Source organism: Gobio gobio (assembly GCF_949357685.1).
Source record: "Gobio gobio genome assembly, chromosome: 3".
In the NCBI taxonomy this organism is placed as follows: Eukaryota; Metazoa; Chordata; class Actinopteri; order Cypriniformes; family Gobionidae; genus Gobio; species Gobio gobio.
The window spans coordinates 66,095,554-66,115,400 of record NC_137099.1 but is presented as its reverse complement, the minus strand read 5'-3'; the positions used below and the strand labels follow the sequence as shown (position 1 = coordinate 66,115,400).

Genomic DNA, 19,847 nt, shown 5'->3' with positions numbered 1-19,847 from the left:
TTTCATCAGAAAAACTAAACAATTATCAAAAAATTTGTACATACATTTTGTACACCAATTAAATAACACAGTACACAATAAGCACTTCTAATTCCTGCGAATATTATTCACACACAGACATCAATAATATGCCTATGAATCTCAAAAATGGTGACATGCTTCATGCTGCAATGCATTCTGGGTGCATTAAGCAAAACTCATATATGGCTCCAAGAATGCATTGCGGCATGAAGCATGTCACCATTGTTGAGATTCATAGGCTGATTCTTGATGTCTGTGTGTGAGTTAATCTCGCAGGAGTTAGAAGTGATTAGTGTAAAATCTGTTTCAAAACTTACTCTTTTACTCTTCAAACTGTACTGGCACTTTTCTGGAATCACAATAAAAAAAGTTAATAGTATATTATTCATACTCAGTTATAAGATCTATTAATTAAATCACTACACAATGATCGTATTCTTATCACTGAGCAGCCGACAGCATCTGATTGTGTTTACTCTTGCTTTTCTTGTCATAGCAAACTCAGTTACAGCAGCCAGAGAAACACTAACTAAAAAGTCATCAAACTGCCCAACTAAAGAAAATACTGATCACCATGATGGTCAAATTAAAAACTAACAATTTTCACAACAAAATCAAACAAAAAATCTGTTAATTCTCAATAAGAGCTTCTGTAGACGTATAACAGAAATAAAGTCTGGTTAGTAATGGGTGAAGCTGGTAATGCTGTTTGTGGAGTTGTTTAATCCTCCTCTGCTGAGATCTTCAGAGATTTAATGTCTTTTTTATAGTCAGTCGTAGTTCTTGTGTTTTTCTCTTTTCTTCAGTGATTTTGCTCATTATCATCAGGTGTTCACCACTAATGGTCAATCATCACTTAATTAATCTCTCAATTATCTCATTAACTTTAACACTGATTCAGTGTTACTTTAACACTCTGTAGAGTGGGACCATATGTGCTCTGAGCAGTGTTCATTTAACACTGGGGATTTTACTGTGTAGTTAAAAAGTGCACATATTTGGAGAAATATTAATTTATCACGTTTGCAAAATATTTCGTCATACAGAATACCATTTCTATTAATTTCTCACTGAATTATCCGATCTCCATACAGCTGAAACATGTACACAGCTCTCTCTGTGTCTCCTCTTCCTGATTTATGATATCAGATATCGTCAGATATGAGTCATCATGCGCTCATTCGTTGTCTAGAGCTGTCAATCATTTTACCTGCTCAATCCTGCCCTCTGCGTGACGCTCCTCTGGGTTAACACTTCCTCATTCTGTCTCTGTGAGGAGCGAACCAATTCTACATTTCTACGTGTGAACTAAGAAGCTAATAAACACACGATATAAGGATGTAGTAATGTGTGAAGCTGGTAATGCTGTTTGTGGAGTTGTTTAATCCTCCTCTGCTGAGATCTTCAGAGATTTAATGTCTTCTTTTATCTTCAGTGGATTGCATCTAAAGCTGTAGCTGAAGTCAGTTGTAGTTCTTGTGTTTCTCATCACTAATGGTCAATCATCACTTAATTAATCACTTAATTATCTCATTAACTTTAACACTTCTTAAGTGTTACTTTTAACACCCTGTAGTGTGGACACATATGTACACTGAGCAGTGTTAATTTAACACTGGGGATTTTGCTGTGTAGGATGATTTTATGTATAAAACAGTGAATCACCAAAAAATTACTTTAGCTGGGTTTTCACAGACAGGGTCACATATTCTCTAAAAGAAATCCTGACATGTTCTTAGAAAATGTTTAATAAAATACAAAGTTTTGGACATAACAGCCTCATATCTGAAATGAAGCATGAACACACTTGTGGCTTCATTCTAGTTCAGGCATGGGCAACTCCAGTCCTCGAGGGCCACTGTCCTGCAGAGTTTAGCTCCAACCCTAATCAAACACACCTGAACCAGCTAATCAGTGTCTCCTGGATTACTACACAGTAAAATCCCCAGTGTTAAATTAACACTGCTCAGAGCACATATGGTCCCACTCTACAGAGTGTTAAAGTAACACTGAATCAGTGTTAAAGTTAATGAGATAATTAAGAGATTAATTAAGTGATGATTGACCATTAGTGGTGAACACCTGATGATAATGATCAGAATCACTGAAGAAAAGAGAAAAAAGAAAAACACAAAAACTACGACTGACTATAAAAAAAGACATTAAATCTCTGAGGATCTCAGCAGAGGAGAATTAAACAACAGCATTACCAGCTTCAAACATTACAAACCAGACTGACTTTATTTCTGTCAGAAGTCTACAGAAGCTCTTATTGAGAATTAACAGATTTTTTGTTTGATTTTGTTTAGAAAATTGTTAGTTCTTAATGTGACCATCATGGTGAATAGTGTTTTCTTTAGTTGGGCAGTTTGGTGACTTTTTAATATTCGTGTTTCTCTGGCTGCTGTAACTGAGTTTGTTATGGCAAGAAAAGCAAGAGTAAACACAATCAGATGCTGTCGGCTGCCCGATGATGAAAATATGATCATTGTGTAGTAAATCAACTCATATCGATTTTACATGAGTTTCTATGAATTTATTTTAGTATGAGCAATATACCATTAACTTTTTTTTATTGTGATTCTAGAGAAGATCCAGCAGGGTTATAATCAGAAGAGCTGAATTCGTTTTGAAATAGATTGTACACTAATCACTTCTAACTCCTGCGAGTGTAACTCACACACACACATCAAGAATAAGCCTATGAATCTCAACAATGGTGACATGCTTCATGCCACAATGCATTCTGGGAGCCATAGATGAGTTTTGCGTGACGTACCCAGAATTAATTGCGGCATGAAGCATGTCACCATTGTATGTCACCATTGTTGAGATTCATAGGCTGATTCTTGATGTCTATGTGTGAGTATACCTCGCAGGAGTTAGATGTGCTTATTATGTGATATGTTATTAAACTAGAGTACAAAACTTATGTACACATTTTTTGATAACCATTTAGTTTATGTGAAGTAAACACTGCTGGATCTTCTGCTGTAGAGTCACAAGGCTACTATAATCAATGACTCTCAGGAGAACAGCAAATAAGGCACTGTATGATGATAACAACTGCATCATCAACAACAAGCCAACATCATCTGTCTTCAACTTGTCATCATGAATTTTCTCTTGCTGTTTTCACCGTAATAAACAGTTACAGCAGCCAGAGAAAAATAATGCTGACAAGTCAAGGGTCAAGACCCCAACTAAAGCAACACTAATCACCATAATGGTAACTTCAAACAACTTTTATTTTCAATAAAACATCAACATCTAAACCTCAATAAGAGCTTCTGTAGACATCTGACAGAAATAAAGTCAGTCTGGTTTGTAATGTGTGAAGCTGGTAATGCTGATTGTGGAGTTGTTTAATCCTCCTCTGCTGAGATCTTCAGAGATTTAATGTCTTTTTTATAGTCAGTCGTAGTTCTTGTGTTTTTCTTTTTTTCTCTTTTCTTCAGTGATTTTGCTCATTATCATCAGGTGTTCATCACTAATAGCCAATCATCACTTAATTAATCTCTCAATTATCTCATTAACTTTAACACTGATTCAGTGTTACTTTAACACTCTGTGGAGTGGGACCATATGTGCTCTGAGCAGTGTTAATTTAACACTGGGGATTTTACTGTGTAGAAGGCTACAGGCAGGTGAGTTTTATCAGGGTTGGAGCTAAACTCTGCAGGACAGTGGCCCTCGAGGACTGGAGTTGCCCACCCCTGCTCTAGTTATTGTTATACTACATTCACATAATATTTTTATAATTTAAAAAATATATTCTTAATTTTTATTTATGTTTGAGCCTATATATTTCCTTATTAATAACTGTCTGAGTAATTCTGCGTATTCAGTTGTAAACTCTCAAGTGTTGGATTTCTAGAAATATATTTGTGTCTATTCAGAATAACTTGTGAGCAGCAGCCTTTTTACTATGGGTATGTCAAAATACCCCACTTGTCAAAATGGGGGGGTTGACAGGCAAGGGGTTTAACTAATACAACCTTATTGTAAAGGGTTACCCTTATTACAAACCAGATTGACTTTATTTCTGTCAGATGTCTACAGTTATTTTTGAGAATTAACAGATGTTGATGATTTATTGGAAATGTTTGGTCACCATTATGGAGTTTCATTTAGTTGGGCAGTTTTACTTTGTTACAAAGACCACAAACTGACATTAATAACAGTGTTTACTGAAACACATAATTTGTTACAAAGGAAGCCAGAAAAAAAATTATAAGGTGATATAGTTATCATAAAGATGCATGCGTCCGTGCGTGCGTGCGTGTCCTGACCTGACCTGACTGGGTTACATTTTTAATGATGTTCAAATAAATAAAAATCAATAGTTATGAAAAACCTTATTTCATTTGTAAATTTTTTTAATTCTTTCAGAGTAGCACTTTAATACATAAATGTGATCTAACAAGGGTAAAGGGCAAATGTTAACCATGTATGCTGTTTATATTGCTTGTAATTGGGATGAAGTAAACATCTGTAAAGTATTTTAGCATAAAATTGTTTGATTGCGTTTAATTAAATACTCAAAACTTCAGCAGGTCCACCAAACCCACTAATACTGGCATCAAGACATCAAGAATCAACATATCAATCTCAATAATGGTGACATGCTTCATGCTGCAATGCATGCTGGGAGTCATGAGTGTTATACTATGATGGCTCCCAGCATGCATTGCTGCATGAAGCATGTCACAATTTTTGAGATTCATATGCTGATTCTTGATGTTTGTTTGTGTGCTTTGAGCTTTTTCCCCCTCACAATTCATAACTCTGGCAAGAAAGCATTGCTGGTGAAACTATTAATAATGTGTAACCAATTTATTTTTTGTGAATGAATACTAGTCTATTTCAATAACCACTCATTTTCAGACATTAATTTGTGGATCATGTGAATCATGGCTGAAAAGAGCATTTCTACAATGGTATCGGTATCCGAAGACCAAAGTAACCTTTTAAATCCTCTTATTTTTCAGGGACTGTTATCATCTCGGCATCCCAAACAGTTTTGACCATCAGCGCATGCTGAAATCTGCACGAGTGTGTAAGGTGAAGGGGATAAATCACATCTGCTTCAGAGACAAGGTACCATTTATTACTCCTTAAGCAATAACTGCTTTAAAACTGCAGTATCACATCAATAACAAAATGTTAACTTTACTCTCACTGTCAAATATAATACAAAAATATTACATTTATTACGGGCATGTGTGCGATCAATCATTGCTATTTTTTGAAGTATTTGCACTTTAAAACATTTCACTTCAGCCAAATGATAAAAATGGAAATGTATACAGTAAGATAAATATTCGCAGTCCATTACAACCCAGCCAGCAGAGCCATGTAGGCCCCACATGGATTTGCCCAGATGAAATGAACACTGCTTAGTGTGCACACTACAGGCTGTTTAATGTAACACTTAATCAGTGTTGGAGGTAATGAGATAATTAAGTGATTGAATAATGATTTTGTATTAATGAAGAACACCTGCTGTTAACAAGCATAATCACTAAAGGAAAGAGAAACACAAGAACTACTTCCAGCCACAGCCTTGGATGAAATCAACTGAAGATAAAATACATTACATCTCTCAAGATCTGATTAAACAACTCCACAAACAACATTAGCTTCACTTATTACTAACCAGACTGACTTTATTTCTGTCAGACATCTACAGAAGTTCGTATTAAGAATTAAGAAGAGGCTTAGATGTTGATTACTTATTTGAAAGTTATAGTTTGATTTGATGTTACCATTGTGGCGATCAGTGTGTGCTTTAGTCAGGCTCTTGACTTTTTAACATTAGTTTTTCTCTTGACAGCTGTGTCTGTTTGTTATGGCGAGAACAGCAAGAGAAACTATAATCAGATGCTGTAAGCTATTGATGATAAGAATATAATCATCATATATTGGCTTAACTTGTTGATATTATGTGGGAGGCTTATATGGGTAGTATGTTATTAATTCTGTTTTATTGTTATAATTCTACAGCCAGAGAATAATAGAATTTAATCAGAACATCAAACGATTTATAACAGCATTTACATATTTTGGTCTCTTGTGAGTTTTACTCGCACACAGAAATCAAGAATCAGCATATGAATCTCAACAATGGTGACATGCTTCAATGGTGCAATGCATTCTGGGAGCCATGGATAAGTTTCGTATGATGCAAAACTGGCTGGGTCCCAGTTAGATAGCCCAGGTCAAACCCATTTGGGCCCCACATGGCTCTGCTGGCTGGGAATGGGGTTATGCAGAAGAATCAGATAACTTTTCTAGTCGATCACTGACAAAACATAAATAGTTCTGTCATAAAAGTAATGAGGGATTTATATTTTATATACACTCTCAGAAAAAAAGGTACAGTGGAAGTTACATTTTGTTCCTTGGGGAACCTGTTAAAGGTACACAATTGGTCCTTAGGGTAAAGTTATACCATTGTTTTCCTCTACTTAGAGCAGGGGTAGGCAAGTTCAGTCCTAGAGAGTCACTGTCCTGCAGAGTTTGGCTCCAACCCTGAAAGAAAGCCTCACCTGCCTGCAACCCTAGGAATCATGAAGGCATTGATGAGCTTGTTTGTTTGAATAGGGTTGGAGCTAAACTCTGCAGGACAGCGACTCTCTAGGACTGAACTTATACCCCTGGTACAAAAATGCAGAGGTGTAAAATCCAGGGTTCAGAAAGTAAAAGTCCTGGCATATTTTTATTCCACTCATGAACTCAGTCAGCTGATTTCACTAATTCATTCTACCTCCTGTCTGAAAAACTGTGCTATTAGCAAATCCAAGTGTTCGAAACAAAAGACAGAGCAGGACTTCTTATTTTCTGAACCTGGACTTTCCACCTCTGACAGTCTCTTGTCAGATCCATACATTGAGCAGTCCCTCCTACTCTGGCCACCCAGCCAGCACAGCCATGAGGAGCCAGATGGGTTTGACCTGGACTCTAACAGCCAGTTTTATCTTCAGTTTCCATGGAGGCTCCACATGGGTTAGCCCAGAAGAAATGAACACTGCTCAGTGTGCACACTACAGGCTGATAAATGTAACACTGAATCAGTTTATGTTAATGCAGTTAATAAGATAATTAAGTGATGATTGAGCGTTATTGAAGACACCTGATGATAATGATCAGAATCACTGAAGGAAAGAGAAACACAAGAACTACAACTGACTTCAGCCACAGCCTTAGATTAAATCAACTGAAGATAAAAGAAGACATTAAATATCTGAAGATCTCAGCAGAGGAGGATTAAACAACTCCTCAAACAGCATTACCAGCTTCACACATTTTTTACTTTAGTTGGGCTCTTGACCCTTGACTTTTTAACATAATTTTTTTGCTGGCTGTTTGTGATACTGCGTACACACCAAACGCGAATAGAGCGTCAAAATAGTTAGACACTTGAAGATTTTGAATCCATTTGCGCGTCCACAGCGAATTGGACACACGTATAAATCAAGTGTTCGAAGCAAAATAGACATGCGATCAAGGCGCTCCAGGAGAAATATGTCGTAACACACCACTCTGCCTCTTTTCCTTTTCATTAAAAATATATTAATCATTAATAGCCACACAAATGTGGTCCGGGCAACTCCTACATTATCTTCACTGCATGTGTTCTGGGCAACTCCTACATTATCTTCACTGCATGTGTATTTAAATATCCTTAAAAAATAAAGTTATGAAACTTCTTTGCCCTCAGTCAAAACGATTTGGCAGACAACAAATGATAGATTCATGACACCGAAGATCGCCCGTTAGATCCACACAAGACAAACCACTACAGGACATCAGAGCCAGCGGCAGACGTCAGAAGGACTAGCTGAGGAAAGGCTGCTCTCGCAGGGTTAATAAGCGCTGAGCGCCCGGTGAACTCCTGGATCTCACAACTCCAAAAACACAAGATATTTTTTTTTTTAAATAGGCGCTCTCTTTATAAATAAACCACAGATTTGAGCTTTAAACAACTACCTTCTCACCTGAAAAAGTCTTAACAACATTTTGTTACACAATAGTAGTATTTTTAAATTATGCAGGGTTTCTCATGACGTCACTTTACCACGTGACCGCAGCGAGCAGGCTCCTGATTGGTTAACGCAGCGCAAATTGACGCCACTTAAAATTTTACAACTCTGGTGTCAGACGCGAATTTGCGTCAAACACGTGAATGCACAAAAAGCACCACTCGCACATAACGCACAAGACACTAAATTTGCATCAAATTTGCATCATTTGCACGAACTGGGCGCACAAATGAGGCGGAATCGCGTCCATCACGCCAATCGCGCTGCAGGACCTCCAGACGCGTCAACGTGCCTTTCCATTGACTTAACATTGAAATAACTCGCTCCTGAGGCTATATTGGTGTTTGGTGTGAACAGCAAGAGAAAGTGTCATCAGTTGATGCTAGCTCATTGATGATAAGAATATAATCATCATGTTGTGGCTTAATTCACTGATCTTATGTCTGACTTTTATAAGGGTCAGTTTCTGTTTGATTATTGTTGTGATTCTACAGCAAGAGACTCAGATTTATCAGAATTGATCAGAATGCATTGAACACTAAACATTATAAACACCTGTGAGATCAGCTCATATCATCAGGTGTCTTCAATAATGCTCAGTCATCATAATATATGCATAACATAATATACATAATATAAGCAAACATAGAGAATACCACTACATGATGATTACATCTGTATCATCAACAAGCAGCCAAAATCATCTGATCACATTTTCTCTTCAAACAAAACTATTATTTTTAAGTGATTTTAAGTGATTATTTTTAAAACTATAGATTAATTAAGTGATGATTGATCATTAGTGAAGAACACCTGATGATAACAAGCAGAATCACTGAAGGACCATTACGGTGATTGTTTTTGTTTTAATGGGGCGCATCAAATCAAGGGTTGACTTTTTAACATTCATTTATTTTTCTCTGGCTTTTATACCTGTATGTATAGAAAACAAATTTTGTTATGGCAAAGAAAGCACAGAGAAAATCTATTCAGGAGTTGATTTTGTATTAAATAACATAATGAAAGTAGGCCAGCAGGTTCTGAAATGACGATTACATTAACAATGAGACCAATCTCTAATTGTGTGGGTGAAATGATAACATTACATTATTGAATACAATAACTCTGTGTGTGTCTCTCATGCTGTAGCTTCACAGAGACATCAAGAATCAGCATATGAATCTCAACAATGGTGACAAACGGCATATCAAATACACAGATCAACTCTGAACATCACAAAACAAGCTACTAAAAAGTCACATAAAACAGCAAAAAGAAAAGAAAATGGTTAGAATAAAAAAAATACTAAAACAATTATTTTTATTTATTCATGCTGCAATGCATGCTGGGCACCATTGGTGAGTTTTGATTGGTGCACCCAAAATGCACTGCACAAAGCTTTTTGATGGGCACCATTGTGGAGATTCATATGCTGACTCTTGATGTCTCTGTGTGTCTTTTTTTTAAATAGATTATTGATTTCAAACATTTCTCTGATTATATTGAAAACAACAGATCTTATGCTGTGGAATCAGGGCTGCTATTATCAACAACAAAGTAAACCTAACTCAAAGAATAGGCTCTAAATAACATCAGTGATTCAGCTCATGAAGATTTTGTCAAAACACAACCAAAAACATCTGATCACATTTTCATCTGGGCTAACCCCTGTGGAGCCTCCATGGCTGTGAAACTCTCTCTCTTTTTTTTTTGAGAGAGTATTTGTATCAATCTTTGCTCTTGTCCATGACCCTTTGTTTCTCTCACAGGTGGCAGATAGTGTTTACGACATGTTTAAAACCCAGTACACTCTGTACAGCCAGGCCTACATGCACAAGATCGTCAACATCGTTGAAATACAGTGAGTTTTCATGTTTTTACTTAGTTTTTTAAATGGTCTTGTGTTGTTTCCCAGCAAACACAGTCAATGTGCTGCCAGGAATATGTTGGGCTCCAACTAATCCAACATTAGTATTGATTATAGCAAGCCTGTAAATCTACATAATCCACTAAACATTTTGAACTCCAGAATCTGTTAGACTCAGACATCAATAATCAGCCTATGAATCTCAACAATGCCATAGATATGATGATATAATAAACTTTATTTATATAGCACTTTTCAGACAAATAATGCAGTTCAAAGTACTTTACATAAAAATAATGTTCAATAAAAACATATCCATCAAACATAAGAAATAAAAAGGTAAAATGCAACATACAGAATAAATACAAAACATATGATTTGGGCATTGATTATTTAATTGATTATAAGCATAATTTAGTGTAGCCCTAACTAATTAAATGCCAAATTAAAAAGATACGTTTTTAGCTTACTTTTAAAAATACTAAGTGTACTAGCTTTCCTAATATCTAATGGTAGCGTGTTCCATAGTTTTGGTGCATAATTTGCAAAGGCCGCATAACTAATTTTCCTTCGTCGATAACTGTTAACCTCCAATAAACCTGCACTAGAGGATCTTGGGGTTCTTGATGGAATATAATTAACAAAATAACTAATATAGTTAGGTCCTTGTCCGTTAAGAGCTTTGTATGTGATGAGGAGGACTTTAAAATCTATTCTAAATGTTATTGGAAGCCAGTGCAGCTAATACTGGTGTTATATGTTCTCTCTTTTTAGTTCTGGTTAGTAACCGAGCTGCTGAATTTTGAATAAGCTGAAGTCTGTTTATTGATTTTTGAGGAAGACCGGTAAAAAGTGCATTACAATAGTCAGTCTACTTGAGATAAGAGCATGGATTAGTTTTTCTGCATCTTTCCGGTTTAAGAGAGGTCTTATTTTAGCTATATTTCTTAGATGAAAAAATGAAGATTTTGTTACCTTCTTAATATGGGAGTCGAAACTTAGATCCGATTCTAAAATAACACCAAGACTTGTAACCTCCTGTCTAATCCACGGAGTCAATTTGACTAAATTCTGGAGCAGCAATTCTCTCTTAGATTTTGGGCCAACTAATAGAATATCAGTCTTATCCTCATTTAGTTTTAGAAAATTATTACTCATCCAATTTTTTACTGCCATAAGGCAGGTAGTAACAGAATTAACAGCTGTATTATCATTTTGCTCGACAGAAATATAGAGCTGTGTGTCGTCAGCATAATTATGGAAACACACATCGTTTTCTCTGATGATGTCACCAAGTGGCAGGATGTACAATGAAAATAATAGAGGACCAAGGCAGCTTCCTTGTGGGACTCCACAGAGGATTTCATGTTTCTCAGACATATGTTCTCCAAGTTTGACATAAAAATACCTCACTTTAATGTATGTTTTAAACCAGTTTAATACACAAGCGGATAGACCTACACAGCAAAATCCCCAGTGTTAAATTAACACTCCTCAGTGTACATATGTGTCCACACTACAGGGTGTTAAAAGTAACACTTAAGAAGTGTTAAAGTTAATGAGATAATTAAGTGATTAATTAAGTAATGATTGACCATTAGTGATGAGAAACACAAGAACTACAACTGCTTCAGCCACAGCTTTAGATGAAATCAACTGAAGATAAAAGAAGACATTAAATCTCTGAAGATCTCAGCAGAGGAGGATTAAACAACTCCACAAACAGCATTACCAGCTTCACACATTACTAACCAGACTGACTTTATTTCTGTCAGACGTCTACAGAAGCTCTTATTGAGAATTACTTTTTTGTTTATTTTGTGTTGAAACTTTTTTGTGTAGAAACCATCATGGTGATCAGTGTTTTCTTTAGTTGGGCAGTTTGATGACATTTTAATGTTAGTGTTTCTCTGGCTGCTGTAACTGAGTTTGCAATGGCAAGAAAAGCAAGAGTAAACACAATCAGATGCTCTCTGCTGCTCAGTGATAAGAAAATGATCATTGTATAGTGATTTAAATCACTGATTAACTTTGTTTTTACTGTGATTCCAGGAAAGATCCAGATCGGTTTTATTCAATAAAGCTGAATATGTTTTAAAGCAGATTGTACACTAATCACTTCTAACTCCTGCAAGATTAACTCACACATAGACATAAAGAATCAGCCTATGAATCTCAACAATGGTGACATGCTTCATGCCGCAATGCATTCTGGGAGCCATGGATGAGTTTTGCATGATGCACCCAGAATGCATTGCAGCATGAAGCATGTCACCATTTTTGAGATTCATAGGCTGATTCTTGATGTCTATGTGTGAGTAAACCTCGCAGGAGTTAGAAGTGCTTATTGTGTAATGTGTTATTAAACCGGAAAACAAGATTTATGTACGTTTTAAACATTGATCAGTTTATCTGTTAAAATGCTGCTGGATCTCCTGCTGTAGAGTCACAATGCTACTATAATCAATGACTCTCAGGAGATCAGAAAATAAGGCACCATATGATGATAACAATTGTATCACCAACAACAAGCCAACATCATCTGTCATCAACTTGTCATCATCAATTTTCTCTTGCTGTTCTCACTGTATCAAACAGCTACAGCAGCCAGAAAGAAAAAATGCTGATAAGTCAAGGGTGAAGACCCCAACTAAAGCAACACTGATCACCATAATGGTGGCGTCAAACAAAACTATTATTTTCAATAAATCATCAACATCTAAACCTCAGTAAGAGCTTCTGTAGTCGTCTGACAGAAATAAAGTCAGTCTGGTTAGTAATGTGTGAAGCTGGTAATGCTGTTTGTGGAGTTGTTTAATCCTCCTCTGCTGAGATCTTCAGAGATTTAATGTCTTCTTTTATCTTCAGTGGATTGCATCTAAAGTTGTGGCTGAAGTCTGTTGTAGTTCTTGTGTTTCTCATCACTAATGGTCAATCATAACTTAATTAATCACTTAATTATCTCATTAACTTTAACACTTCTTAATTGTTACTTTTAACACCCTGTAGTGTGGACACATATGTACACTGAGGAGTGTTAATTTAACACTGGGGATTTTGCTGTGTACTAGCTTTTCCTGACGATTGATTAAAATATCTTGGTCAATCGTATCAAACGCTGCACTTAAGTCTAAAAGAACAAGAATTGAGACCTTACTTTTGTCAGAATTTATTCTCAGATCACTGGTTATTTTTGTAAGGGCAGTTTTTCTACTATGGTATGCTCTAAAACCGGACTGAAACTCATCCATAATTTGATTTTCTTCAAGAAAGGAGTTTATTTGTGCTGCAACTACCTTTTCAAGTACTTTACTAATAAATGGGAGGTTAGATATTGGTCTAAAATTAGCCAGGACATTACCATCCAGATTAGGCTTCTTCAACACAGGTTTTACAATAGCGGTTTTAAAAGCCTCAGGGAAGTAGCCAGTCTGAAGAGAAGTATTTATGATATACAAGACATGACTTGAAACACTATCAAACACTTGTTTAAAAAAAGTTGTAGGTACAGGGTCAACGCATGAGGTAGTGGAATTACAAGCAGTAACAATCTTACGAAGCTCAGTTAATGTTATACAAGTAAATTCTCCCAAAGTTTCATCTCTATCATATATTTTGTCAGCTATATTTTGTTCGATGGCAATACTAGTTCTTATTGATGATATTTTATCATTAAGAAATTGTGCAAATTCTTCACATTTTGACGCTGAGAAATCGTGATGAATGGGAGCAGTATTTACTAACTGATCGATAACAGCAAATAATGTTCTAGGGTTATCACAGTTCTCTGTAATAATCTTGGAGAAATAATTTTTTTTTGCCAAAAGTAGCGTTTTGTTATACACTCTAAAAAGAGATGTGTTAAAAAACAACACACTGAGTGTGTTGATGGTATTTTGACACATGTTGTGTAGATATAACACACAATGTGTGTTAAATGTTACTCTGGATAGAACGTCAGTGGGTGTTTTGGCAGCCAATCACATCATGCCTCTTTTTCAATGTCTTTTTCAAATGCTTTCACCGCTTTTCACTTGTTATCACTGACCAGACTGACTTTATTTCTGTCAGACAGAAGCTCTTATTGAGATGAACAGGATTTGTGTTGATGATTCATTTAATGTTTCATCTGAAGTCTCCAGAATCGTGATTAGTGGCTCCTTTATTTGAGCTCTTGACCCTTGACTCTTTCACATCAGTTTTTCTCTGTTTGCTGTGACTGTGTGTTTATTATGCACACTTGAAGCAGCAAAAATTACCATGAGAAAACTATGATCAGATGATGATGTTATCATCACATACATTTGCTGAGCTCAGCAAGTGTTTGATATCTAAAACTTTACTGTAAATGATTATTTCAGTTATTAATAATTTTTTTTATGTTATTGTAATTATCTGCACATTTGATTTTAGATACACAGAGCACATAGGATGTTCTAGTCTATGGTGTCACACAGGCACACACACATATCAAGAATCAGCTCATGAATCTCAATAATGGTAACAAACCAAAAGCTTCATCCCGCAATGCATTCTGGGAGTCACCATAGTACAAAACTCATCCATGACTCCCAGCATGCACTGCAGGATGAAGCGTTTGTCACCATTGTTGCGATTCATGAGCTGATTCTTGATGTTTGTGTTTGACGAGTATCTGCTGCAGCTCTAAACTTTCTGAAAACATTGAATTTGTATTTTTTTAAGAATTCATTCTGCACTGCTGGACATCATGGACTAACTTCACAAAACTTTTATAGCTAACAGCACATAAATAAAGTAAATGTATACCATCCATTTAATCATAAACTGGATCAGATCTTGAGATTATGGCTTGATCAAGAAACTTCTGATCGTGTTTTCTTTCATGCCATAACAAACATATTTGATTAAAAGGCAGTTACAGCAGAAAGAGGAGAATTATAAGACAAGTAAAGGGTCAAGAGCTCAAATAAAGGAGCCACTGATCACGATTCTGGTGACTTCAGATGAAACATTCAATGAACCATCAACATCTAAACCTCTGTTCATCTCAATAAGAGCTGGTGTGTGTAGATTCATGATGTCTAAAACATCCAGGTAATACAATAAACAGTCAAACACTCTTTATTAAACGTCAATGGACTAAACACAAGTTAACAATACGTGTCAGTGTTCATCCAAACACGAAGTAACATGTAACACACATCTGACACACGTTGTGTAACTATAACACATTATTGTGTAAAAGGTTTCAACACACTTCTGTGTAAGAGGAATAACACATTAGTTGAGTTACAGGTAACACAGAGATGTGTTAAAGAAAACGACACAGGTTGTGTGTTAAATTTTACGCAACATGTGTTGTCCCTGAGCACACACACTACATGTGTTAACATCTACACAACATGTGTTGTCCCTGAGCACACACACTACATGTGTTAAAAATCTACACAACATGTGTTGTCCCTGAGAACACACACACACAATATGTGTTAAAATCTACACAACTTGTGTTGTCCTTGAGCATACACACTACATGTGTTAAAATCTACACGAAATGTGTTGTCCCTGAGCACACACACTACACAGTAAAATCCCCAGAGTTAAATTAACACTGCTCAGAGAACATTTGGTCCCACTCTACAGAGTGTTAAAGTAACACTGAATCAGTGTTAAAGTTAATGAGATAATTAAGAGATTAATTAAGGGATAATTGACCATTAGTGGTGAACACCTGATGATAATGAGTAGAATCACTGAAGGAAAGAGAAAAAGAAAAACACAAGAACTACGACTGACTATTAAAAAGACATTCAATCTCTGAAGATCTCAGCAGAGGAGGATTAAACAACTCCACAAACAGCATTACCAGCTTCACACATTACTAACCAGACAGACTTTATTTCTATCAGACGACTACAGAAGCTCTTATTGAGGTTTAGATGTTGATGTTTTATTGAAAATTAAAGTTGTTTGAAGTTACCATCATTGTGATTAGTGTTTGCTTTAATTGGGCTCTTGACCCTTGACTTGTTAACATAAGATTTTCTCTGGCTGCTGTAACTGTTCGTTACGGTGAAAATGGCAAGAAAATCTTGACGCTTGTTGTTTATGATACAGTTGTTATCATCATATAGTGCCTTATTTGCTGATCCCCTGAAAGTCATTGATGATAGGAGACTTGTGATTCGTCGTAAGAAATTTGCAGAAGATCCAGCAATGTTATTATCAGAGAAACTAAACAATTATCAAAACATTTTTACATAAGATTTGTACTGCGGTTTACTAACACATCACACAATAAGCACTTCTAACTCCTGCGAGTTTTACTCACACATAGACATCAAGAATCAGCCTATGAATCTTAACAATGGTGACATGCCACAATGCATTCTGGGTGCATCACGCAAAACTCATCTATGGCTCCCAGAATGCATTGTGGCATGAAGCATGTCACCATTGTTGAGATTCATAGGCAGATTCTTGATGTCTGTGTGTGAGTTCATCTCGCAGGAGGTAGAAGTGATTAGTGTACAATCGATTTCAAATCTTATTCAGCATTTCTGAGTAAAACAGTGTTGGATCTTCTCTAAAATCACAATAAAAAAAGTTAATAGGATATTGCTCATACTCAGTCGTAAAATCAATGAATTAAATCATTATACAATGATCATTCTCGACATCGATCAGCCGACAGCATCTGATTGTGTTTACTCTTGCTTTTCTTGCCATAACAAACTCAGTTACAGCAGCCAGAGAAACACTAACGTTAAAACGTCATCAAACTGCCCAACTAAAGAAAACACTGATCACCATGATGGTCACATTAAAAACTAACAATTTTCACAACAGAATCAAACAAAAAATCTGTTAATTCTCAATAAGAGACGTCTGACAGAAATAAAGTCAGTCTGGTTAGTAATGTGTGAAGCTGGTAATGCTGTTTGTGGAGTTGTTTAATCCTCCTCTGCTGAGATCTTCAGAGATTGAATGTCTTTTTTATAGTCAGTCGTAGTTCTTGTGTTTTTCTTTTTCTCTTTCCTTCAGTGATTCTACTCATTATCATCAGGTGTTCACCACTAATGGTCAATTATCCCTTAATTAATCTCTTAATTATCTCATTAACTTTAACACTGATTCAGTGTTACTTTAACACTCTGTAGAGTGGGACCAAATGTTCTCTGAGCAGTGTTAATTTAACTCTGGGGATTTTACTGTGTAACCTGCATTAGAGTTATATTAACACCAAAGAAGACACAACAATGATCTGAAATGGGTAACTGAGATACAGAGATATTTTCGATATTTAATCCTGCTGTTATAACGAGATCTAATGTGTTACCATGTTGATGAGTAGCCTCATAGATATTTTGAGTGAGTTCAAAACTATCCAATACATTCATGAGTTCTCTAGCTTTGAGGTCATTCTCTCTATTAATATGAATGTTCAAGTCTCCACTCAAGATTATTTTATCGAATCGAGTAATGACAAGTGAAATCAGCTCTGATAATTCCTGAAAAAATGCTGGGGCATGTTTTGTTGGCCGATATAATACATAGCACTGATATTTCCCCTCTGAGCTCAAGAGCAAGATACTCAAATGTTGTGAACTCACCCAAATCCATGTCATTACATACAAACTGCGAGGATAAAATAACTGCTAATCCGCCACCCTTCTTGTTTTGTCTAGCAGAATGATAAAATTTAAAATTAGGAGGACAAGCCTCGTTTAGCATTACTGCGCCAGTAGTATTATTAAGCCATGTTTCAACTAAAAGCATACAGTCCAAATTCTCTTCAATTATCAGATCGTTAATCAGAAAAGATTTATTAGATAATGACCGGACATTAAAAAGAGCTAATTTTAGTAGTAAGGATTTCGAAACAGGAAGGGTAGCAATAAAAGATGACTGAACCTTAACATGTTTAAGATTGTTAATACACACATTTGATGGTTTATCATTTTTACGATATGTTTGACCATGCCATCGTCTGCTTAAAATCACCTGAATATTTTTGGGAATGGCATGGGATCTGTCTCATCTCTGATGAACACTAGTATAATGATGTCTATTATAGTCGGATTGATTTGACCTTATCGTCACAGCTCGAGCTAAATCAGCACTTGGTAGGCATGCATTAGATGGAGAAGGGTGGCGTTCGATCCATGGCTGTGAAATGGGTATTCTTTGGGTAGATGTTATTTTTATGATGCACCCAGAATGCATTGCGCAAATTAATAGATTTTAAACAGGCCTAGAGTAGTTATGTTTGTTTTATTTTGGTTCCGAGAATAGACTTTGTTTTCCTCACTGGAATTCCTACACAACTTCCCACTGAGCAAAGTTATGTCCAAAAGACGTCTTTTCAATGTCTTTGCCCCTAGAGGCGTACGTTGAAAAGACGTCCACTGAGGAGCCAGAATGAAAGTTTTTATGACGACTGTTTTTGACGTGTTCTGCACGTCCGATATAGACATTCATGGAACCTCAAGGTTAAAAACTAGTTCAAATGTGCTCATTGTGGACATATTTTCCTTTTGTAATTGCAAAGCAACTCACAGACAGTGTGTGTTTGTCCAGAAATCATGAAAAAAAAAGAAACTTGGCTCACACCTTTAGACACTTTAGACAACTTAGCATCTGTAATTCACACATCTTTGGATCGTGAGAGAATCGTGGGATTCAATCCAGGATCTTCTTGCTGTGAGGAGACAGTGTTTCCCACTGAGACACTGGTGCTGCCCTTAATCACAGACATAAGACACACTTTGACTATTTCTGTCAGACGTCTACAGAAGCTCTTACTGAGAATTAACAGAGCTTTAGATGTTGATGTTTATGTTTCATTTGAAGTCACCATTGTGGTGGGAAGCGTTTGCAGGAGTTAGAAGTGCTTATTGTGTGAGCGGAAAACAAGACTTATGTACACGTTTTAAAAATCGCTCCGTTTATCTGATGAAAACACTGCTGGATCTCCTGCTGTAGAGTCACAATGCTACTATAATCAATGACTCTCAGGAGATCAGCAAATAAGGCACTATATGATGATAACAACTGCATCACCAACAACAAGCCAACATCATCTGTCATCAACTTGTCATCATCAATTTTCTCTTGCTGTTCTCACCGTAACAAACAGTTACAGCAGACAGAGAGAAAAAATGCTGACAAGTCAAGGGTCAAGACCCCAACTAAAGCAACACTGATCACCATAATGGTGGCGTCAAACAAAACTATTATTTTCAATAAATCATCAACATCTAAACCTCAATAAGAGCTTCTATAGACATCTGACAGAAATAAAGTCAGTCTGGTTAGTAATGTGTGAAGCTGGTAATGCTGTTTGTGGAGTTGTTTAATCCTCCTCTGCTGAGATCTTCAGCCACAGCTTTAGATGAAATCAACTGAAGATAAAAGAAGACATTAAATCTCTGAAGTCAGTTGTATGAAATTAGTTAACTCAAGTTTTAATTTAGTGCATGGTATTTTTACATTAACATCACTCTAAAAAAAATGGTGCTATATAGCACTACAAGTGGTTATTGGCGCGTAATCATAGGGGAACCACTTTTGGTGCTATACAGTATAGCACCATATCTTAACATTTTCTGTATATGGTAGCGGTGCTATATAGCACCTCAGTCATCCCAATGAACCGCTGAAGAACCACTGAAGCGCCAAGATTTGGGGCTATACAGCACTTGAAGTGGTTCCCCTATGACAGGGGTGTCCAAACTTTTTTAAAAGGGGGCCATATTCGATGTTGTGGACACACCCGAGGGCCGGTTATTTTTCATTTATATTATTATATTATATTATATTATATTATATTATATTATATTATATTATATTATATTATATTATATTATATTATATTATATTATATTATATTATATTATATTATATTATATTATATTATATTATATATATAA

At 36.0% G+C, this 19,847-nt stretch overlaps 1 protein-coding gene across 1 annotated transcript in view; it reads left to right on the top strand.

Annotated features, from left to right (window-relative positions):
- LOC307124243 (uncharacterized protein) overlaps positions 1-19,847 on the top strand; it is a 110,125-nt gene that overhangs the window by 72,010 nt on the left and 18,268 nt on the right. The window contains exons 25-26 of the mRNA XM_079813290.1: positions 5,013-5,121; positions 9,836-9,927. Of these exons, the coding sequence (XP_079669416.1) occupies positions 5,013-5,121; positions 9,836-9,927 (201 nt within the window). The remainder of the gene's footprint in view (positions 1-5,012; positions 5,122-9,835; positions 9,928-19,847) is intronic.